The 25,775-nt window shown below is 21.5% G+C and overlaps 3 protein-coding genes and 1 long non-coding RNA gene across 5 annotated transcripts in view; 1 reads left to right on the forward strand and 3 right to left on the reverse strand.

The window, feature by feature from the left end:
* LOC411599 (uridine phosphorylase 1) overlaps nt 1-11,369 on the forward strand; it is a 28,072-nt gene extending 16,703 nt beyond the window's left edge. For both annotated transcript variants that reach the window (XM_006562574.3, XM_395069.6), the window contains exons 2-6: nt 2,562-2,685; nt 6,898-7,059; nt 8,803-8,988; nt 9,589-9,921; nt 10,875-11,369. In XM_006562574.3, the coding sequence (XP_006562637.1) occupies nt 2,562-2,685; nt 6,898-7,059; nt 8,803-8,988; nt 9,589-9,921; nt 10,875-11,057 (988 nt within the window). In that variant the 3' untranslated portion in view covers nt 11,058-11,369. The remainder of the gene's footprint in view (nt 1-2,561; nt 2,686-6,897; nt 7,060-8,802; nt 8,989-9,588; nt 9,922-10,874) is intronic.
* Nucleotides 11,370-13,467: 2,098 nt separating this feature from the next.
* On the reverse strand, nt 13,468-14,785 carry LOC107964751. Its single transcript, XR_001703732.2, has 2 exons — nt 14,358-14,785; nt 13,468-13,906 (listed from the first exon to the last, which is right to left on the reverse strand). It is a non-coding gene; the product is annotated as an uncharacterized LOC107964751 (long non-coding RNA).
* Nucleotides 14,786-15,472: 687 nt separating this feature from the next.
* LOC100578995 (vanin-like protein 1) lies at nt 15,473-19,648 on the reverse strand. Its single transcript, XM_016913279.2, has 7 exons — nt 19,422-19,648; nt 18,421-18,564; nt 17,588-17,737; nt 17,239-17,387; nt 16,936-17,150; nt 16,745-16,849; nt 15,473-16,355 (listed from the first exon to the last, which is right to left on the reverse strand). The coding sequence occupies exons 1-7, from the start codon at nt 19,479-19,481 to the stop codon at nt 15,658-15,660; spliced, it is 1,521 nt and encodes a 506-aa protein (XP_016768768.2). The 5' UTR covers nt 19,482-19,648; the 3' UTR covers nt 15,473-15,657.
* Nucleotides 19,649-21,492: 1,844 nt separating this feature from the next.
* LOC724312 (vanin-like protein 1) lies at nt 21,493-25,610 on the reverse strand. The gene is made up of 8 exons (XM_001120116.5): nt 25,592-25,610; nt 25,244-25,324; nt 24,244-24,384; nt 23,471-23,620; nt 23,226-23,374; nt 22,947-23,161; nt 22,751-22,855; nt 21,493-22,207 (listed from the first exon to the last, which is right to left on the reverse strand). Exons 2-8 carry the CDS (start codon nt 25,295-25,297, stop codon nt 21,552-21,554), a joined length of 1,470 nt encoding a protein of 489 aa, XP_001120116.2. The 5' UTR covers nt 25,298-25,324; nt 25,592-25,610; the 3' UTR covers nt 21,493-21,551.
* Between the last annotated feature and the right edge of the window lie 165 nt (nt 25,611-25,775).

A 25,775-nucleotide genomic window follows, 5' to 3' on the forward strand; every position in this document is an offset into this window, starting at 1 on the left:
AAAAATATTTTTATTAAATCCTTTTAAAATATTATCAAAAAAAGAAAAAAAAAATAATAAACATATGCAATATATATTATTAAAATATATATTATTAAAATATATATTATTAAAAAGTACAATATTTTAAAATTTTTATTAAAATAAATATTATAAAATATTAGACTAAATTATTTAAAAAAAATAAATTATAATAGATTATAGATTTTGTATAATACATATATTCTAATATATAAAATAGTAAATTAGTATATAATAATAAAATAATATATAAAATATTATAAAAAATATATCTCTTATATAATATAATATAAATATAAATATACATTTAGATATAAATGTAATGATATATTTTTACTAATTTATATTTATATTTTTTCATTTAAATAATATATAAATAAAATTTAAAAAAAAATAAGTTTTTTTTTATAAATAATAGATGTATATAAAATAATATAATTTTGAATTAATATATAAATTAAATATGAATATCTTTAATTATTAATATATCATATTATAATGAAATATCTTATTTCTATAAGTTTCTGTCATAAATAAAAAAATGTTATCTTGAAATGAAGAAATTTCAAATTTTATTTATTTTTTTATATTTAATAAAAATAGAAAATGATAAAATTTTATCATTATTTTATATATTTCTGAAGTAGAATCTATTATAAATTTTTATATTTTTTATGTTTATATTCTAAATATATATATATATATAATTAATGACGTAATAATCAATTTTTTTTATCGAATTACTAAAAATTATTTCGAAGGAGAAAATTTATTAAAAATAGAATGTTAGAAAATACGAAACTTTATACATTATTGTTTCAAGATGGAAATTTGTATAACAATGGAGTTGATAAAAGTATTGAATGACCAATTGATTGTCTTAAGAAAGTTCGTAGAATATATGTTCGATAAACAATTTGTATTATATTTATAATATAAAAATATATTAAATAAAAAATAGAAAATATATATAATATATTAAGTGATAAGATATATTAAATTAATTAAACAAATATCATATTATAGCGTATGAAAATATTTAAAGGTTAGAAATAAATTTAATATTATAATATATTAATATTTAGCTATGGTATAGTATATTTATTTTAATTATTATTATTTTCAAAGATAAATATCAAATATCAAATATATAAGAAAATATAACTTTAAGTAACAGCAATATAATTATTTTAGAAAGTGAATATACATATATGTTTATATATATATATATATTATTCTTGCAAATTTAATAAAAAATGAAAATTAAACAATTACTTTTTTAAAAAAAAATTAATATTAAATCTATTTTTCAATATATATTTATTATTATACATAAATATAATATAAATATATATATAATAGTTATTAGATAATTAAGATTAAAATATTATGTAGATATATTATAGTATATCAAATATAAAATAATATATCAAACTAAATATTATATTATACATATATTTAACTAGATATAAAAATAAATAGATTTTTTATTTTATTATTTATAAAGATTTATTATCTTAAATAAGAATAATACTATTCTATATTAATGATACTATTGAATTGTGGCTTATATTTAACTGCATAAATTACGATTCCATTAATATATCCAATTCTGAAGTTTGATTTAATTACCAGGAAATCGTGCTTCTCGTTTACGAGTAAACTTAATTTTGCAACACCGTTCAATTACAAACTACGTTGGATGGAGTTTTGCAATTTAATGGAAGCAACAGATACTTAAATTTTTAATTTAGCAGTTATCTAAGAGGAAAAAGGAAAGAAAAATATGAAATTAATCTATTAATGATCTATAAATAAGTAAAAAATAAAAAAAAATTTTTTCTTTTTCTTTATTATCATATAAATTATATCATATAAAATTTAATTTTTAAATTTTTCTAGACACTTCTGAGATAATTCATTCATTCATCTTTTATTTTTCAGCATTCAAATAATTATAATATTTTAAAAAAAAAAAGATAATTATCAAATGATATATATACTTCGAAATATAATAGCAATTAAAATTTGATTTAGAGAGATATATAATTGAATTCTAGTTCTAAAAATAAAACAACGCATTTTAACAAGCAAGTAATTTAAGTTATAATAAGTTTATTATTTAATTAACTTGTATAGATTATTGCCAAGTAGAAAAAAAAATAAACAAAAATTAGAGGTTTTTTTTAAAAAAAATTTTAATCTTAAAAAATTCGATCGTACTATTATTAATCATTAAAGGGATCATCTTTTTTGCATCATTTTTTATATTGATAATTTGGCAAGAATTTTATTAGAAATTATTTGGATAATTATGGTGTGATGAATTGTATAATATATTGCTTTTACAAAGGTATCATTAAATTTCTATTGAATTTATGTAAAAACAAGAAATTAATTAAATTATTATTTTTGAATTCTGTATTGAATCATATAACTTTTTTTTTAATTAAAAAAATTTAAAAATTAAAAGTTTTCAGAGATAAAATTTTATTTTTTTTAATTTTTTAATTTTGCTCGCATTTCTTGTTTTTTTTTAGATACAGAGATGGATCCGTGCGACTTCGAAACCCAAACATTGAGCTTATGGATCAAGATATACTATATCATCTTGCTTTGGGCAGTGGTTCCCACGATCTCGTTGAAATGTTTGGAGATGTCAAGGTAAATGAAATTAGTAATCAATTTTTTCACTAAAACAGAATAATTAAATAGATACTTAAACAGATAATGAATAGATGTTTGAGTATTAATGATTAAATAATTTATCTAATATTTCTTATATAAATATAATCTTTTTAATAAATCAATTATTTATTAATTTATATATAAATCATTTAAAAATAAAAATCAAGTATTTTTATATTGATTTTAGTAAAGTATATGTATATCAATTTAAATTTTTATTTAAATAACTATCCTATTTTATTCTTGAATTGAAGTTGAACAAAGGATTTAAAAAGAATAATATTTTATAAAACATTATAATTAATTATTGAATAAAAACAATAATTATAAAATAACTTATATTTTATAAAAATTATTGCTTTTATTGATTTTATATTCTATAATATATTATATATTCTACATAAATATTATAATATTTTAACAAAAATATTAAATTTTATTTATTTATTTATTTATTTAGAACAAATTATATTCTATTTTATTTAACTTTAATGATTTCTATTTTGTAATAGCATATCATAATGTTCTTATATTTTTCTATTCTGATTATATTTGACTAATTTTAATTTTTACCATTTTATATGTTCAAATAATACATTCAAGTTACTAAATTTTAAATGCAAATTAATATTTATGTTTATGTTTATATTGTAATAATTATTATCTGTCAATAATGTTATGAAACAAAATATGACATAATGTTTAATGGTTAGTTAATGCATAACTGATAATGAAAAACTACGCATTAAAATGTTGTATAGTAAATAACAGTGTTTCTCAATTTTTCGTATAATATTAATCTTATTTATTTGGATAATTTAATAATTTGATTTTTTTTTCACAATTAAAAAAAAATTATTTTCAATATTTTCCAAATATTTGCAATGTAATGAATTTTCAGTCATCTTTTTTTATTCATTAAATATCAATATTATAATTAATAAATATTATAATCATTAGAAAAATATTGCGATATCAGAAATAAACGTGTTTAAAATTTTTTATAAAATTAATTAATTAATTAAATAAAAAATTAAAATTAATCAGATTAATTCTTAGAAAATGATTTGTGATATTAAATCATTAAAGTCGTGAGATATAAAAAATTTTAGTTCTATAAATTTAGTTTAATATTAAAAATTACTATATTATTTATTATTAACTAATACTATATTTTATTTTCTTCATATTATATTATTATTTACATCGTATATAATTTTTTTATCTATTCATAAATTTCTTTTTGATTGTTAATTTTTTCTAATTTTTTTTATTGTTGTATTTTCTAAGTCTTGAATTTTTTGAATTGTAATAATAATTATTAATTTCTCTAGTTTCTCTTATTATCAATTTTATTTTATAAATAGCAAATATTTCTACAGAGTGCTATTGTCTTCTATTGTTATATATTAGTGTCTATTATTAGATAGCGTTCTTTTCTATTGTCTTTTTAATGTTATATAGCTTTAGCATATCTATTGATTTCTATTTTGTATTACTATTATGTTCAATGAACGATTACATCTTTGCCCTTTGCATATTTGATGTAATATTTTAATCATTGATCGTATATTAATTTATTTGATTACATTATTATGAATTGCAAATATTTATGTAAATATAAAGTTTTATAATTAAAGTAAAATCTAGATATAATTATTTTATGATTTAGTAATATATATTTAATTATGTTATTGTTTTTGCATAATACTTATATATATTTTTCAAATCTATTTTCAAATATATGCAAGAATATATAACGTCTTTCTTGTGAAAATAAATAAATTAGTAGATTATAAAGAGATTAATAAAAATTCAAATTATGAGACAGTAAATTTTTTTTTCTTTTTTTCAAAACAAATTTCAAAAAATTTAATAAATAAATCTATGTCAGTCATTTAATTGTTTAAAAATTATCCTGCTTGATTTTTATTTAAATTGTCACATTTTCTTAGATAAATAATTTCCAATAAAAAAAGATCCATTATTGATAAATTAAGAAAAATGGAAATATAAGAATTTCTTTTTTTATATTTTACCAAACTATTTATTTTATCCAGTTATTATTTTGAATTTTTAAATTCTAATCTGTTATATTTGCGATTATATCCATTATAAACTGAAATAAAAATATATATCTTCTTCAATAAAAACTGATGTAACTTTTGTTGAATTGTACATGTAACTTCTTATTTTAAACATTATATTATCTTTCTTATCATATTTATCATATTAACGGTGGTATTAACACGATGTATATTCTACACAGAAGAAACATGTTAAATATTGAAAAAATTATCAACAGTACTTGATCATTTCCTTTCGAGATATTTAAAAGTGAAACTTATCGTGGATCACTTGAAGCTGCAGAAAAATTGCATCGTTAGCATTTAATGCTATAATTCTGAAAATGTTTGCATCTATTCAGAAATATTACAGGTTTAGAAATAAATTCAAATAATGGAGTTAAATGAATCATCATATATACTACGAGATTCATAAATTTGATAAGGAAGCTTTTGAAGGTAATGGAAAATGTTTGACATTGATATTTTAATTCTTTATATGTGCGAATGATTTAAACGCGATATAAATGAATTTTATTTTTAAATTGAATAAACAAATTTATCTAGATTTTCTTAATAAACTATTGATTCACTAACATGAACTGTTATTATATTATACCGTCGAATCAAATATGGATGAAATTTATTTCAAATATTAATTTAAAAATAATTATTATTTTATAATTAATGTTTTAAATAATGTTATTTCCTTTATTTTGGATAAATAAATAATAAATCGAAGAATTGATTATTTGACCAAATATTTCTTATTTCTTAATTGTAAATTTATTTTTTAAATAAAATTCAAATTATTAATAATATTAATAATAATTTTTTCATCGAAATCAAATAATCGTAAAAAACAATAAATGAATTTATAAATGAATTTTTTGTGGAACGAATATATAAATAAATCGCTTAATTGCTAATATAATGATCTAATTTTTTGTGTGAACGCTTCATGAAATAATTAGTATTATTTCAAAAGTAGATTTCAAATTAAAAAAAGTAATTTTAAATTAATTCTGATTTTTAAATATCTTGGATGTAATCGTACATACGATTTACAAACACGTTCTTTTTTATCGCGGCATCCTTTCATGTTATCAACGAAAGTGTGTATTCATAGAGAGATCAATGAGGAGTTCGCCATTAAAAAGAAAGTACAGTGTTTCATGACCTAAATAGAACAATAGCCGAAACTTCTATGCGCGTTCCTCGACTACACAGAAGGTGGTAATCCACAAGGTATTATTTTGCACGTCGCACGCCAACTGTATTCACTCACGAATTGTACGAATGTTCCATTTAAGAAAAGAGCAATTCCACCGTTACAAATTATAAACACCAAAAGACGCGTCTGGTTTTGTTTCATTCATTTAACCATTTCTCAAGTCGCTGATGTATGGTGCACGTGTTTCACGGAAGATATTTCATCAAACAAAACAGTATATAAAATTCTTCAATCTTTTGAATTTTTAATCTTTTAAATATGCTCGAGATTTTATGCAAAACACAGCTGTCGTCAATCAACGATTTTTAAAATAATAATTATGCTTTTGTTATCTGAGCTATCAAAGGATATTTATAAGAGCGTTTTTATAAAAAAGCTTTCAATCATCTTTTAGAATAAGTTTTTTAAAATTGAATGAAACATAAGTTAAAAAATTGATTGGATGATATGTAAAAAAAATTTTGGAAAAATTACAATTAATCAAAATCGCAAAGAAAATAGTAGAAATTTATAAATTTTGAAGAATGATTTAATACTTTTTAAGTTAGTTAAGAATTTTATATATAATTATAAATATATATCTCTGATATAAAATAAGTGAAAGTTAATTCATCAAACAATTATTATACTTACTTAAAATTGTTCTCTAAATTATAATATTTGATTTATTATACATTTTAGCAGAAAATATTTTGTGAAATTCTTTTATATAAACTGATAATCATAGCTGAAGGGGAAATTAAATGAATGTCTATCAAGAATTATGTAAACATATTTATTCCTTGATAGATTCATATAAATGAAGTGCTACTGTATTATATTTTATTTTAGAATTTATAATTAAATAAACGAATACAATTTAAATTATTGTATAATTTTGTTTTACAGTTTGTGTGTATGGGAGGAACGCCAAAGCGTATGGAACAATTCGCTAATTACATAATGAAGGAAATAGGTCATAAACTTCCAGCTGGAACAACACTTCTTGATATTAGCCAATATTCATATCGTTATTCCATGTATAAAGTTGGACCGGTTCTTTCTATTAGTGTAAGTATACATAATATTATTTTTGATCTTAAAAATATATGTATACATATTTTATTAACAATTAATATCTTGCTTGATCTTTTGATTTTTTATTATTTTCTATTATATAAATTTAAGGTAGAAATATGGAAAACATGTAAATACCATTTAATTTTATCCTCATATATAGAAATTTCCTTCAATTGTATAATTTATAAAATGTTATAAACGCACATTATTTTCTTCTTCTTGCATTATAATTTGAATTAATTATTTTTCAAAATTTCGTGTATTTATACAATTATGTAATCTGGATTTAATTAAATATTACGCTTTCGAACGAAAGCATAGTTGAAATGCTTATTGAAATCAAATGAAATATTCTGATGCGATATTTGCTCATGGTTAAGTCGGATTCAATTTAATCGAGTATTGTATTTCGAAGATTCGTTGGAGTACGTGTATAATTAGCTTATATAATTATGTTGAAAAAACATTGGGAAAGATGTTGAAAATTGTTCCCTTTAAATTCAAAATAATATTCTGGAGCAAATTTATCCAAGAAGAATAAATATTAAAATTTTGCTTATTTTATGGATTTTATTTTCATTAAAACATGCTTGTATTTGAAAATATTTAAAATAATATCCCATAATGTTACAGATAAGAGATAAAATATTATATTCAATATTATTTTAAAGAGATAATTTTGTCTTTTTTGTTAAATTTACTTTAAAAATTAATCTCTCTTAAAAAGATTAGAGAATAAAGAACAATATTGATTGAATAAATTATTTGTGCAAAAATCTTATTTTCAAGGAATTTTAAATTAATAAAAAAGTATTAATGAGATATCAAACTTTTATAAAACTATTATTATTTTAATTGTTCATATTGTAATTATGGATATAAAAAAAAGAATTATAAATTCGTTTTACTAATAGTAGAATATATTGGTCAATATCATATATCACAAAATAAAATATGTTATACAAACTATAACTAAGATTCCAGTCGAAGGGAAAACATGGAGTCGAGTATTTCACGCTAATTATACGCTTTTTTTCTTTTACCATGCACCAGTTACTCAATTCGTCTATGGAATAAATTATTTTTTATCGATACTTTGAGTACATCATCCGTAAAACGTGATCGTTGAATGACGCGAGAAATGTAAAATAAATTGCATGATCGCGATGCAGTTCATTTTTTGCAAATGGCGCGAAAAGAAATTGCGATGGTTCATCATACGACGAATAAAAAGAAAGAAAAATTTAGAGAGAAGAATGTTTTCCACAAGTGTTCTTTTTTTAATCCTTATACGTATAGAATATTAGAATATTTGTTTAGAGACTAAAACAAACACAAAAGTTGGTATGGTAAAAATGTTGATGAAGACCTATTATTAAGTTACAAGCAATTTAAATTTGCGATAGATGAAGATAAAGATAGAGTGCGAGAGAGTACGAGAAAGATATTAAGAACAGTTACGAACGATGACCTACTATATAAATTGTTGCTAATTTCGGATCCATGTATACATGTATAACTAAATAACATTTTTTTAACATGATTCAAACTTTGATTTCAATAATTTTTTATTAATAAGATTCTAATTTTGAAATTTAGACGCATATTACACGTACATATCAGATAATGTTAAATAATGACAATATTTAAAAGAGTTTGAAAATGTTTTGATAGGAAGATATCTTGACATTGGCATTGACAAGGAGAATGCAGAGAATATATTTTTGTGTTTAGCATGGAATGGGCATACCATCGGTTGGAATTTTGCTTCACGAAGTGATTAAGCTGATGTACCATGCAAAGGTGAAAGATCCAATATTCTTCAGGATTGGTACATGCGGAGGAATTGGCCTTGAAGGTGGCACTGTCGTCATTTCTGAGGAAGCAGTCGATGGAATGCTGAAGTCTTATTTGGAACTGGTAAGAAACTTTCCTGAGAAAAATTCTTATTCTTGTAGCAACATATTTTCTGGAAAAAAACTTTAAGAAAATCACGATTTTTGACATTGTGTATTTCAATAATGGTGATATATTATATATATTACAATAGATTATAAATTGAGAATGAAATAATATTCATGATTTATTTTCATGCTGCTGATATTTTGCAATATATAAATTTCCAAGATGAATTGAAGAACGAATCAAATCTTTATATATTTTTCAAATACATTTAATTTAAGAAATTAATTAATATAAGCTAGCTTCTTGTTTTAATAATTTAATATAAATTTTGTCGAAATCTACATATAAGAATCTGTACAAATAGTCGTCCCTAGATTAAAATAATTTTTTATCCAAATTAAGAAAATATAATCATTTTGTGTTATTTGATTATTATAAAGGACTTGTTGAAAATATTAAAAATATTGAAAAATATTGTGTTAAATAGTCAAAAGATATTAATAAGATATGAAACAATCGTTTAATATATAATTTAATATATTATCAATAAAGTATATTTATTACTAAAATAATAAATTAAATTATTTTGTGATATCTTTATCTTTTTTTTTTTAGCCTGTGCTTGGTAAAATGGTAAGAAGACCTGCTAAACTAGATAGACAATTGGCTCGTGATTTGAAGACACTAGCACATCGTGACAATCCTTATGACACTATAATCGGTAAAACGATGTGTACTTATGACTTCTACGAAGGACAAGGGCGAATGGACGGTGCATTTTGCGAATTCACGGAAAATGAAAAAATAGAGTACTTAAACAAGCTGCATAAAGCTGGCGTAATAAATATAGAAATGGAGAGTCTTGCATTTGCTGCTCTTACACATCATGCAGGCATCAAAGCTGCTGTTGTTTGTGTAACATTGATAGATCGATTCAAAGGAGATCAGGTATTTTCACGCTGTGAACACTAATTTTATATCTTATAAATATTAATATTTTATAAATTATAGATACAAATATATCAATTCAAACATCAGACATTTTTTAATGAATTTAATTATATATATAATTTTTAATGAATTTATGAATTTCAATTTGTATAATTTTAGATAATTAAATATTTTTACAAATATTTCCTTTTGAAAATATATTTTTAATGAAATTTAATGATAATAGATTTAGGAATCCAATTATTATTTATATAAAGAAAAATTAGATATTTGCAAAGAAAGTTAATTTTAAAAATTGAAAAAATTATTTATTAAATTATTTTAGACAACTTATTATGTAATATTTTAAATTATGTATATGATTTTGAAATATTGAAAATTCATTAATAAATAAAGTTTCATAATTTTAAGTGACTTAAAGTAAGTCCATTCCTTGAGTGTGACTTATTCACAGTAAGAATTTTAATAAAAGAACTAATAAGGAAATTTAAAAAGTGAAATCTTTCTAGTTTACATGAGTAAAATCTAATTTAATTAAAAAAATAGTAAAAATATAATAATAACAAGTAAAGAAATATTAAAAAATAGTATCTTATTTTTTATTTTTATTTATAAAATTACAATGAAACATACTTAATCCTTAATCATTTATCATAAATTTATATATTATATATTTAAATTCATAGAAACCTGAATAAATGTAATAGAATTTATTAATATTTTTAAATCAATATAAATGTAAATCTTTAAATATCTCAATGTAAAGGAAAATCGATTATTCTACTTTTGTTATAAATAATCCATACTAATATTTTTGATTCTAAAAAATTTTTTTATATTAGATATATTTGTTATATTTAAACTAAGATTGTAATATAACAATTACAATAATATCTCTTAAAAATTTTTTATTAAATTATATTAATTTCCATTTAAATTTATTTTTATAGGTATTAGCACCAAAAGAAGTTCTGGACGAATGGCAAATAAGACCGCAAGAATTAATCGCACGCTATATAACGAGATATCTTCAACGAAAAGGCCGCCTTTCCTTAGAAGGTCATGGATCGATGTGTGTCAAGAGTCCACGTCGGTTTAAATTGGTACAACAGGAGTCGGAAAACTATGATTAAATTCAGGATATGTCAAATACAGGAATTGCTAAGAAAAACCAATATCTTGTTAAGAGAAGAATGTACTATTATAGTACAATGAAAACGCACGGATTTGTTAATTCTATCAACGATTGATGCACTGATCAAACGTCCTTTTATTCTTTTACGTATGTTCAAGTATCATTGTCGTATAAAAAATTTAATGAAAATGTTTTATCATTTTTTTATAAAATTAATTATTATTATTTACTTCTTTAATGCAAGTTTTGTACCAAAAAAGTATTTCTTGAAAAGTATTTAGATATAAAAATAAAATTTAAGTTATATATTGTGACACTTTCTAGTGAATTTTGCATACTTAATTATCAATATTAAATAGTAATTAATGAAATTCAATATTGGCGATAAAATAAATTATTATTTAACTTATTAAGAGGTTTTTTGCACTTTATAGAAAATATATTTTTAATGTTTTCTATTTTTTTTTGTTTATATAATTAATTAAGTTTTAATTGAGTTTTTACTTGAGTGTACTTATGCGATTTTTAATGTAAAATTTTAAAGTTCCTTTTTTAAGTTTATAATAATTGCGAAAAAAAAGCTCAAAAAATCATAAACCTCATCAGTTTTACTGCATTATTATAAGTGATCCAAGTACAAAACAGGCAAAATATTTAAAAATATAATTACCAAAGTACATAATGTATTTACATTCTTAATGACCATACTTGGCTACATATCTATTGTCCGTGTATTTTCTGAAAGTTTTATTTCAGGCTGCAATTATAATTATATCACATATGAAGAAGATTAACATTCATCGACCAAGAGATTTTTATGTTTGAAACACGCGAATCTTTAACACATATTTTTTACATGAAGCGCTAAAGTTCTACAACAGATCTACAAACGATTTATTGTAGAGCTATGGTGCTCGCAGTTTTATTGATTCTATAAAACTGCAAATTCTTTTAACTGTGTTTTAAGGACGTATAAAATATCTTATCGATAATGTTAAGATTCTATGTATTAGTAGTTAATTAGAGACTTAGTAGTACATTCCACATAGTTAAGTAATAGCATGTGCTTTCGTTCGATCAACATTTATATAATTATAACATTGAGGTTTTTATATGTTATATATATTATATACACCATGAACGTATAAAGACAACCTTAATATTTAAAGTTCATCTGAGACTGGATTAAAAATTTAAAAAAAAAAAGAAATATAAATACATTAATGAGATAATACAATTTTGATTTTTTGTTCTCTAGTGCCAAATAATAAATTTGAAGATTAATTTATTGTAATAAATTTCTTAATCCTGTCTCAATATTATAACTTGTTGAAATTTTGCAACCATATAAACATATTAAAAATGTTGGTCATCAAACAATCAGTTGCTATTTCTTCTATACAAAACAAAAAAGAATGCAGAATTATAAATTCCTTTGTAAGGAGTTTAAATAAAAGAATTAAATGTAGCTAACGTTATTACTTAGCGGTTTTGGGCTTTATTCTTAAGAATTACGTGTTATATATATACACATATATGTATATTTTTAAAGTGTGTGTGTTTTTGTATTTCAATAGAAATTTGTTGATCAAAAGATATAACGACTCGTTACGAGATAAAAGTAAAAAAACAATAGCTGATCAAACAGCTATCAAATGTCTAAATATAATTAAATGCTATAATATTATTATACATTATTATAATGACGATTGTTAAAGGTTTACTATAAACACATATTTTACTTATTTTTTAAAAACAATTAGGTTTTAGTAATATTGTAAAATTTTTTATTTTATATGTATTAAACGTTTGATTTATGTATATAGATAGAACATATATATTATAATTTATAATGTTTTCGTTTATTTAAAATAATGAAATGAATACACGTAGAAAAATATTAAAAACATTTTTAATTTTAAATTGCTTATAAAATTTGTAACAGTGTTCCATAAATTGTATATTCTATGAATGTGTTCAATGATAAATATTTCTCTAACAATCACGCCTTATATTTGTTAAAATTTTTAACGAAAGTTTATTTTAGGCTCTTGCTAATAAACTTTTAATATTTCGAAAAGTTAAATGAATTTTTATGAAAAAAAAAACTAGCACGTGCTAAGTGTATCAAATTTTTAAGTAAATTATGTCTATAATAGTAGATTTTGTCAATAAAAATGTTAATCATGCTATTTGTTTTTTTTTAATTTATTTATGAATATCATAGTTAATATTTTATTATTGTGACAAAAAGATAAAAGGGCCATAAAAAATTAAAAAATATCTATTTATCTAATTTTTTTTATAATATTTTTTTTTATTAAAAACGACAAATTCAGAATATTAATATTTATTTGAAAATAAAAAAAAAGATGGACATTTGTAAAATATATCATAATTACGCACAATTGTCAGTTTAATATTTATTGTACAACTTTGCATAAAAGTTCATTATAATTGTTAATGAAAATTGTTGGTGTTATGATCATAGTTCAGCCTGGAAGTTCTACATAACATGTTAATTATATTTTTGTGATTATCAATTCTCCTTATATCGTGTTTATAATATATCCATGTATAATCGTAGCTAGCAATGTTATACATATGTTATTGTACAATACATCTTCATTGACATTGTTGAATGTCGAATGTAAAAAATTATATTCATAACATTAAATTCTTGGGAATTAAGCGACAGAGCATGAAATCGAGGTTATCTTGCCATTTATTCGATTATGATCTCCACTGGTAATTGCGAATAAAAAAAATATTGATATCCGTATAAACAAATTTTGCTACTTGACATATCGAAATATTTTGAATCGATTTCAATGTTCTGTAAACAGCCTAAAATATATACAAATACATAATTTAGAAACGTTAGAAATTATAGAATTGAAATTTATCTTTTTATTTGATAATAAGTATATTTTGTTTTTAATTTGCATATATTTATGATTTTTTTTTTATAATAAGAATAAATTTGATGAATGAAGAGTTGAGAATTATAATGATGTAAGTCATGTTGAAATTATTTTGAGAAATATAATATATATACAAATAAATATTTAAGAAAAAAATAGCTTTCTTTTCACATTCTATTTAATATTGGAACGGCTTTAATTCGTAATGTTAAAATAACTTGTATATAAGTAATTTAAAATGTAAAATTATAACAAAATTCCATTTTCTATTGATTGACTTATGTCATTATGATTCTTAATTCTTTGAATTTTCTTTTGTAATACAAATAAATTTAATTGATTGAGATTTTAAAGTTATATTTCGATTTACTTACTTTAATGTTAATTGGAACGAGTAAGTTTGTAATGTTATCCTGTTTTTGTTTTCCATAAACAACGACATATCTGTGATGCGTATTAAGAAATTAATGAGAAGTATTACAAGGAGTACCAAATGTTATTATATGCCCACACGTATTCAACTTATAATGACTTCTCTCGATGACATGCCTACGTCGACGTATCTACGTCGATATATTTATCGTCTATTGATTATTAATCCTACTATATATTTCATGAAATTCTTCACTATTATTCATATATATTTTAAATTATCAAATTAAATATTTAATCTATCGATACAACATCGATAAGAAAGATGTTTAATGTAAATTCATTAATATTATTCAATTATCGCTGTCCTTTTACTGTGAATGTATTTATTTATATGCAACACTGTTTATGATATAATTAATCTGTCTTTTTAAAAATTGATTACTCTGCGACAGATTGATTATAATATATATAATAATATAATGTATATAACTGTATAATATATATAATGTTATTATATATAGCGTTATATATAACGTTATTTATTGTGCACTATGTTAAAAAAAAAGACAATAAAAAAGAAATTAATACCATGCGTTCTCTTTTATAAAAATTTCCATATATAATAATTTTTAAAAATAATGATGCATGAAAGTATTTGAATATTATTTTTCAATATAATATAATAATATAAATAATATAAATAAGTTTATCTAATCTGAAAATTTTGATTTTAATGAAAATATATATGTAGAATAAATCGATACCAAGTCTTTTTTAAAATCAATCTTTAATTTATATTTTTCATGTTTTGAATACAATTTTTACAATTCAATTTTGAATTTTATAATTTAGAATTTTGCTTTATCTGCTTTAATTAAAAAGTTATATTTTAAAAATATAAAAAAACTTTGAGCATTGATTTTTTTTTTTTTAAATAAAATTTCATTATAAAATTGTTTATTAATATTTGATTAAAAATCTTTCATGAACTATTGTATATATAAGTATATACAATATATGCATTAATTTATTTTTTTTTTTAAATAAAATTTCATTATAAAATTGTTTATTAACATTTGATTAAAAATCTTCTAAAAAGCTTTCAACTATTATATATATAAGTATAATTTTTATTTCATTCAGATATTTTACAATACTATTACAATATTTTATAAAGGAACTTTTTTATCTTATTGCTTTGTGAAAATATATTTTTTATCATGGCAACATCATAAAATTACATGTGATTTTCATTGAAAAATTGCTTACATTGATTTCATATTATAATTATAATTTAATTTAGTGTTTTATATCTTCAGAAAAAATTCTAGCATATAGACCAAAAGTAAGAATATTTCTTGTTGGCTTGTTCAAAGTAATGATTACTTTCGTTTGTTTTCCAAATGTCTGTTCATCGAAGGACCATTGTTCGAAAGGAAGAAGAGAAGAATTAAGTGAACTGGGCAATACTTGAATATCTTGATAATCATCGAATCTTGCTGTCACACTCAAAGTAGAGAATGTAGTTTCTGATGTATTAATGGAATAGCAGGACGCTAATGATTCATTGGAACATTGGATTACAGCGCAATGACGAACATTAGCGTCTACCACGACGTCGAATTGTCGTATACCCTTGTAAACCACTGCACGATAGTAAGTTGATGGATCAACAATCTTTGTTCGAATCACAAAGTCGCAACAAAAATCATTATAACAAATATTTCTGGTCATCGAATCATTGAGCAGAACAGAATTGAACCATGTAATATTATCATGTGATATTAATATAGAATCAATATCTTCTGTTACTGGTTTGTTATGAAGATCAAACGTTTCCTCATGTATAGTTTTTCTTTCCATTGTTTTCATTTTCTTTTCTATCTTCAACCATTTTGATATTGATTTGGTTTTTCTGGGCGTTTTTGGAAGTCGAGAAATTAAGAGCCGATTTTTGGGATTGCTAGACATGGTTGTGTTCAGTATTCCATTACGACCTTCAAAAAATAAAAATTAAAATAAATAACGATCAATGTTGCTTATAATTAGACTGCAGATTTTTATGCAAAATCAAATTTTTATAAATATAAAAAATGGATTATTTTAAATAGAGATTTGTTTTATTAATCAAATATCATAATGCATACTATATTTTTGGATTTTTTAATATTTTATGTTTTTTTCCATATTATGTGCATTTTATAGGTTTTTATATATTTAAATTTTGCATAAATACATAATATTCATAATCTGCTTATAATAATAAAATTATTAATAATTTTCAACAGATATTTTTGTACATTAATTTTTATGTTTGTTTTAGTCTCGATATCTAAATGTTTTATGAATATTTGAATAATTTGTATATATATATTATATATTATACCTGAGTAAATACCGCTTCCCAGGAACGAGAATTCTGGTTTATTATATCCAGCAGCTAGTAGATTCACGTTTTCAGCATAGGCCCATCCGTATTGATATTGGGCAGCTAAAAAAAAATGATTATTTTTATGATTAAACAAAAAATGATAATTGACCAAATTTAATGAAAATATGATGGAAAAGTAAATGTACCAATTAAAAATGGCACTGATGATAACCAGGCAGTGGAATATACGATATTTGAAACACCTTCTATTCTTGTTAAATTTAACGCAGGTTCCTTGAATAGCATATCAAAACATATAATGACACCGAATTTTACTCCAAAATCAGTGTCAAAAGTAACGAGATCCGATGGCACCGGACTTTCCAAATTTCCTTCCAAATAAAGATTTGTTTTGCGATACCTGTTTATAAGAATAAAGAATAAAAAAATTGTTTTCATTCTCATTGCGAATATATATATAATATATATACATATATATATATATTTACCTGGCAATAATTTTTCCAGTTCGATCGAACACGATATTGGTGTTATGATAATGCCATGTGCCATTTTTTTTATTAAATTGCTTTTCGATAAGATTTATCACTACATATATACGATTATCTCTTGCAGCACATGAAATTCTCTTTACTGCCTACAAGATATAATAAAAATTGAATACAAAAATTGACACGAGTATTGAATTTTTATTAAAATGAATATATAGAAATTCATTAAAATCCATGTGAGTAAGTACTTTATTTATCCTAAATTATTTTACTTATTCTATAATTTATTCACATTATCCACTCATCTAACAATTAAATCACTAAATATTTATAAGCGAATATTTACTTCCTGAATGCCGGTGATTCTAGATTCTATGCAAGGTATATATCCTTCGAGGGAAGAAGGAACTATTGTTGACCAAATAAATGGATTTGCATTAGGAGGCATGAAGATCGATGTCAGCGCGTATTCCGGAAAAACAATAATGTCAGCATTCTAAAACAATCATTTAGGATTTTTATGAAATTTAATTATATATAAATAATTATCTATTTCTGAAAATAATTATTATTTTAAATACGACTTTTTACCTTTATTTGAATCTACATTAGATAGATATTTAAGAATATGAATTTAAGTATTTAGATATTCATTTAATGAATATATCCAAATATTTAGATTTAACTTAAATTTAACAATTATAAATATAGAATCTAATTATTAAATTTAATACGGATGACATGAACGCATCATAAGAATTCTATTGTATAATAGATGACATGAATGTACACATCATGAGGATTTCCTATCATAGGATGAATGATGTGTATAGTTGCGTTATACCTTTTTCCAAAAAAGATTCTTAAATATTCAGTTTTGCACATTCAAGAATGAGTTTTGATACACAATTTTCAATTTCTTTGCATTTCTTGTCATTATACAATTATTAATTAATCGAGATTCTCTCTACATTTATAAATTTACTTTAATTTAATTTATTATTTAATCTGAGAATATTATTTAATCTGAGAATATAAAATGTGATTAATTAATTGAATATTGTTTTAATTTATATATAATCAATTTATATATCAAGATATATAATTTCATGAAAATATAATTACTTTTTTATTAACTTCATTACAAAAGTTATAATAATAGCAATTAATCGAACTCACCTGTTTGCTCGCTTGTTCTATGTAATTAACAAATGCTTCTGCGTTTTTTATCAAAGTTGATTCGGCATCATTTTTGATATAGATGCTCGAATATTCTACTACGGCTGCGGTATAATAATCAGACGATTGTGATTCTAAGAGTACCTGTTACGTTCAAATGAATAATAATATGAATTAATATATGATTTTTATAAAATAAAATATAAAAACTTTCGTTTAAAATCGAAATCTTGTTGTAGATATATTATTTATTTATTACAACAACAAACATAATCAAAAAATTTGTAATTTAATTATTTATGTAGAAAATCTTTTTTTTATATTATTATAAATAGAGTTTTCAAATATTGAATTTTCAAATATTTGGAATTTTAATTATACGAATTTTATAGGAATTGAAAATATTCAGATTTCTTTAAAGCTGTGATTTTTTTGTATTATATCATTATTACAGCAAATGAATAATACGTAATTATATATATACGTATTTAATATATATATAAATATATAAATTATTTTTTATACGTAATTAAAATTATAATGTATTTCTATTGTTATATATAATATACTCAAAAATAGAATTTTAAAATAGAAACAAATTTTAGTTATAAAAAAATAATATATATATTTTAAATATATATATTTATCTTAATTAATTTATATATATAAATATTACTTTCAAAAAAAAAATTCAAATAATAATATCACTTCAAACAAGCAATTTTTAAGTTTAATATTATTAGTATAATATATTATTATATTGTATTCAATTTAAGAAATAAGAAATGAAAAATAGAACATTTTTTTAATTAAATGAAAAATAAATATTTTAAATATATTAAATCGAATATAAATATTAAATAATATTTAGATATTAAATAAAATTCTTATATTTTTAAATAGCAGTTGTTTATAGAAATAGAAAGTTTAGTTTATTATTTTAATTTATTTTTTTTCAATCTTGATTATATTTTCTAATTTTATTCAAATCTCAATTTTACCTGATACGAAAGTTGTGGAAGAATTAACAGGTATCCAAATATGTTGAATTTTCCAAACATGGTGATTTTCCTTCTTGACACGAATGAAAATTAACAATATTAAATTTATTTCACTTTCTTCAATTTTTACTTTGCATTTCACTGTTTCGAAAATGTATTTGTGTGAAGTCTTTATATTTATTAGCAAATATATATTCTTTATTGTATATTTTCCGATAAAAGTTGTACAGATTATATAACTTTAATAAATTTATTATCGCTTTCTTTTTAATTCTAAGATGATTATCAATCTGTTTTTATTCGGTGTGATAATACAATATAATTTCCTATCATATATTTATATCAAAATAAAGAATTTATTACTTATTGATATACACAAATAAGATGTAGACAAAAGCAGAAATAAATAAGAAAAGATGATAAAATGTAAAATTTATCAAATAGATTCATTTATATATCGTATCACTTCTTTGGCAAAAAAATAATGATTAATAATTGTTTTTTGTTACAAACATTCGCTTTTTAGATGTACGGTCGTTGTGCAGTGTCAAATCCATCATTTTTCGATGAAATATGCATTGATCGATAGTAAAACTCGCTACAAAACTACATTTTTCAAACATGAAATAGTTGTATATGTACAATTAATCTAACACTACAAAAAAAGATATATATAAAAATATCGGTTGAGAATTACTATAAACAACAAATTTTTAGATGAAACAAGGAAAAGATAGAACAAGACAGTAGAGATAAATCAGGCAAATATATTAATATCCTGTATTATCGACAATTGATAAAAAGATTAGTTGATTCATTATGGAATGAAAATAATATGAAAGTGTCACATCTATATAAAATATATAACATCGTATATCTCTACATAAATGTTCCTTTTCTTGTCAGCTATGAATCATTCATTTAATAATTTTTATTTACAATATATTATACACGTGTAGATAAATTATGTGGAAATTCAGGCTGATTAATTATAAGGAATAATTTTATAATTTTAAAAAATATCTCAAATTTAAATTTAAAAAAATCAATATAATATGTAAGTATAAATAATTTTTCGTTCTAAAAGCTTATACAATATACAATATAGTTAAGTTTATAATATTTATTAATATAAAAGAAATTCCACGATGAATGATAAAATTTATAAATACGTATATTTAAATTTTTAATCTGTAATCATGATATTCATAATAGTTAATATGTATATACGTGATTGATTCTATCACGTATTCTATCAGACAATTTAAACGAGAAAAATTTTGAAATTATTCTTTGTCTTTAAAGAAATATGATGTTATGTACATGTATACATTGTATTTATTATGAATATATATATAAAATTAAATGAACTAAATGTAAAAATAGTTAAATCATGCATTTTTCCATAATAATTATATTTTTGGGGGAAATTTGAAAATTTCAATAAATCAACGATCAAATGTTTCAACAAATCACAATACTTTCTTTTCTGTGATTTTTCTTTTATAAATAAATATAATACAAAAAAGACAAATTGATATATATAGTTGGAGAGAATATAAAAATAAAAAAAGGACTATTGTTTATTTATCGATATTATCTAATGTTATCTATAGATGTAATATTTTCGATTAATATATTTAGCTATTGTTATGAATATATTGAGTCTCCATCAAAATTAATGAATCAGATTCGTATTCCTTCGGATTATAATTGTTTATTAGTCGATTGTAACTTGCGATGAAATATTTATAATAATCATAATTAATTCAAAAGAATTTTACACTAAAATTTATGCGAGAAAATTGTCTAATGTTTTAACTTCGAAATGCAGAATTTTTTAATAGAAAAATAATTAGTTTTCAATATTATTTACGTATTTAGAAATTGTAATGTGCGTATAAGTATAAATTTAAAATATCAGAGAAGATAATTATTTTCAAACATTTCTAAAAAATAATTTGATAATGATTTATACAAATATTCATTCCAATACAAAAAGAAAAAGAAAAAAAATGATAAAAAAGAAAAAAATAATCTTATTTTCTTAGCACATATATATTCACAGAATTAAAATTTTATTTTCACAAAAAAGTAAATAATTTTATGGAATTCCATCGATTCTTAAAATTACTTATAATATTTATCTCTTTGAAAATTCCTGGAATATATGCCAAAATTAATCACATTTTTCATCTCCTCTTCCAAAGCAATTGTAACAGTCGTTTCTTCTCCACGCATCTGTTCATCATACGACCAATGTTGGAAGGGAATAAGAGAAGAATCGATCACAGTCGGTGTTACTACAATCTTCGAGTAATCGTCGAATCTCGCCGTTATCTTCAAAGTCGAAAACGTAGTATCGGACGGATAGACAGAAGTGCAAGAACGAAGCGTTTCGTTGGAACATTGGATCACGGCGCATAGGCGGACACCAGCTTCCAATATCTTCTCGAACACGTGAATACCATTGTACACAACTGCGTGATAATAAGTGGACGGATCGATAGTGTTTGTACGAATCAGAAAGTCGCAACAAAAGTTACCGTAACAGATAGTTTCATTCATGGAATTATTAACCAGAGTAGAATTAAACCATGTAACATGATCGTGCTTTAACTTTATCGAATCGATGTCCGATGTATGCAGATTTCTTTTCGAGTAAAATTGACTTGTAATGTATTTCTCTCGTGTTTCGATTTTTTTAGGCGTTTTTGGCACTCGAGAGACTAAAAGCCGCTCCTTCGGATTTGTAGACATGGTCACGTTGATTATTCCATTGCGACCTAATAAAAATTTGAAAAATTAATATAGATAATTTAACAACTTTAGAAATTAAAAGAAGATGATTATAAATATATATTATATATTATAATATTGCTTATAACATTGATTATAATATTGCTTTGACTTTTGAGTTTTCCAAATTTGAAGTTAATATATAAAAAAATTTTATTCTATGACAAAACATATAATTTATTGATTTTAAAAGACACTGATTAATAAAAGATTGTTTCTTGTTAAAAAAAAATTTTATTTAAATAATCTAAAATCTGTAATAAATATTGTTTGCTTTTGTAAATTTCTGTGGTTAATTTACATCACACTATGAAGAAATTTCATATATTACAACAATTCAAAAAAATTGTTTTCTTCTTATTTCTTGCTTCAAATATTAAGTTTATTATCAATTTTTAGACTTATTTATAATCTAATAATAAAAATCTTTAAAAGAAATAAGTTTTACAAAAGCAATATAATATTAATAAGTAAAATTAAAAATCAAGAATAAATATTTAAGGCAAAAATGAAAAATAAGATATAAATACCTAAATAAATACCACTTCCTACGCTTCCAAATTCGGGTTTATTGTATCCAGCTGATAATACATTTACATTCTCGCCATAAGCCCATCCAGAATGAATTTGAATAGCTGAAAGATATAATTGCAAACGAAAAAAATTAATATCGAGTTTATAAAATAATATCATAAAATAATATTTATTATAAAATGATAAATATACCGGTTATAAATGGCACTTCCGATAACCAGGCAGTAGGATACACAATATTTGAAATACCTTCTATTCTCGTCAAATTTAAGGCAGGTTCCTCAAATAGCATATCGAAACATGTAATGACACCGAATCTTACTCCAAAATCAGTGTCAAAAGTAACGAGATCAGGTGGCACCGAACTTTCGTATTTTCCTTCCAGAGCAAGGTGCACTTTACGATATCTGTTTAGAAGGAAAATATAGAAAAGAATAAGAGAATTGTTTTTCAATGGTCGCAAAAATATACCTGGCAATAATTTTTCCAATTCGATCGAACACAATATTGGTATTATGATAATGCCATGTGCCGTCCTTTTCATCGAATCGTTTCTCGCCAACGTTTATCACTACGTATATACGATTATCTCTCGCAGCGCATGACAATCTTTTTACTGCCTACGAATAAATAGTTAAAAAAAATTGGATGAAAATTCGACGAGTATCGAATTATTAGTAAAAATGTGTAACAATTCGTCGAATCGAAATATTTACTTCGATGATGCCGTTGATTCTGGATTCTGTACAAGGTATATAATTCTCCTGTGAAGAAGGAACCACTGTTGTCCAGTCATTGTATTCGTGAAAAATAGGCATGCTGAACGATGCCAATCCATCTTCCGGAAAAACAATGATGTCGGCATTCTGTATAATTTTTTATTTTAGATATAAATAGTTATATAAATAGTTATTAACTATTATATATTATTTTTGGAGAATTGATTTTAGAGATAAAACAAACACAATGGAAAAATATCAATTGAATTATAGTAAAATTTCCATTATCCATTATACATTCAAATCTGAATTATTATCCGGACTATTTATCTAGATTTTTTTTCTAATTAAATTTAAAACTATAGAATTGGTAAAAGTATTCTTTATTAATTTAAGTAATGGACATTCTATTATATTTATTAAACTCGCAACAAATGAAATGAGATCTATATATCTATCTTTATTATATGTTATTTTGTTCCATCTTAGTTAATCGAATAATTTATTATTATTTATTTTATTATTATAAATTAATATTAATTTTTAATAATTAATATTAATTAACAGCTTTCCAAAGGAATAAAAATATAACCTAACCTAACACTTTGTATATATAATTCATAGAAATGCATAAATATTTGATATTGAATGCATAAATAATTGAAAATTAATAATTATCTTTAAAATGTACTCTTAGAAATGGACTTAAATTATTTATACTATTTACATTAACATTATAAAAATTATAATTAGTGATTTATCGAGCTCACCTGTTTACTTGCTCGTTCTATGTAATTGATGTATTCATCTGTATTCTTCTCATAAGTCAATTTTACATCATTTTTAATATAAATGGGTGAATATTCTACCACAGCTGCAGTATAATAATCAGACAATTTTTCTCCAGATATCTGTTTTGTGACAATCGATTAATATACGATTTTTATATTTATCAAAAGAAAGAAAAAAAATGATTTTGATCGATTATTCTTAAAAACATGTGATTCTGGAAATATTAAAATAAATATAAAATTATTCAAATTAAATGCTATACTTTCAAATTGAAAAAACAAAACAAATATATAAAACAAACATAAAACATAATTTTGGAAATATTTCTCTACTTTAAATAAAAAAAAATATAAAAATAATTTTAAAAAATTAAAACATTTATTATGAAACGCATTAACATTAAATAAACTTTTTTCATACAAACACAATTCATTTTATATATTTAATTTAAACTTTGTTTTTTATAAAATTTCATAAAAAAAAACCTAAAAGAATTAAAAAATTGTATGATCTTCTCATGAAATTAAGTGTTTATAAAATTTTTCTTTTATTATATTGCTTTTATTTATTTCTTTTATACATATATATAAAATACCGATTTGTTGTAAGTATATTATTATTAATAATTCAAAAACAATTGTCAAACAATTATATTATATTAAAAGACAATGTTAAATCGCTATAAATAAAATAAAATAAAGCCATTATTATGTGAAAATTTAATTAAAAAAATTAAATTATTTGATAAATGAAGAAAAATCATTTTCACAAAGAAAAATAAAGAACAAATATTTGAATAATTTTATGTTTCTTTAATATTTAATAAAGCAGTCTTTATATTAAAATAAAAATTATATATGTCTAATTTATTCCAAATTAAAGATGTAATAATTAATTTATATCCTATATATATATATTATATAATAATTATGCTACTTTTTTTAAATACATATTGTACAAATAAAATCTTAACTTTACCTGATACAAAATTTGGAATAGTAAAAATCCAAGAACGATCACTTTTCTACGCATTGTGCCACTATTCTTTGTCCTGTGTTTCTGTTATTTCATGAAGAAAAATTATTACTTATAAGACTAAATGCACTTTAATCTCTACTTTTCTTCATAATATTATATTGCATGATATTTATAATAATAGTAATAAAATAAAATAATAAAAATAATTTAATAAGATAAAATCGAGATTTTTTTTTCAATGGATTAAATACATTAGATATAATTTATTTTTATTTTTTTGATAATTTAGAGAATTGATAAGTGATAGTAAGATTAATTAGAAAATAAAAAAATAAAATTATCACATACGCAATTAAAGCTAATTCCAAAAATAATAAGATAAATAAATTAATCTTATCATTATTAAATAAATTCCACGAGAAAGCTTGATATTTCTTTTCTCGTATTTATAGTGAATTGTCGTAAAACTTAATTGGTGGGAGAAATTTTTAATCGATTTCCATTCTTACTCTTTTTATTTTGAATTTATTTA

This window comes from Apis mellifera, linkage group LG7, assembly GCF_003254395.2.
Source record: "Apis mellifera strain DH4 linkage group LG7, Amel_HAv3.1, whole genome shotgun sequence".
NCBI classification, from domain to species: Eukaryota; Metazoa; Arthropoda; class Insecta; order Hymenoptera; family Apidae; genus Apis; species Apis mellifera.

What these genes read in the sequence shown, in the direction of transcription:
- LOC100578995 (XM_016913279.2), bottom strand. Translation starts at nt 19,481, where the DNA reads ATGTTTGGAAAATTCAACATATTTGGATACCTGTTAATTCTTCCACAA. An exon ending in GAATCACCGGCATTCAGGAA is followed by an intron (nt 17,388 to 17,587) that starts GTAAATATTCGC and finishes TATATCTTGTAG; the next exon opens with GCAGTAAAGAGAATTTCATG. An exon ending in GGGAAGCGGTATTTACTCAG is followed by an intron (nt 16,356 to 16,744) that starts GTATAATATATA and finishes TATTTTTTGAAG; the next exon opens with GTCGTAATGGAATACTGAAC.
- LOC724312 (XM_001120116.5), bottom strand. Translation starts at nt 25,297, where the DNA reads ATGCGTAGAAAAGTGATCGTTCTTGGATTTTTACTATTCCAAATTTTG. An exon ending in TAGAACGAGCAAGTAAACAG is followed by an intron (nt 23,621 to 24,243) that starts GTGAGCTCGATA and finishes AAAATTATACAG; the next exon opens with AATGCCGACATCATTGTTTT. An exon ending in ATTGGAAAAATTATTGCCAG is followed by an intron (nt 23,162 to 23,225) that starts GTATATTTTTGC and finishes CCTTCTAAACAG; the next exon opens with ATATCGTAAAGTGCACCTTG.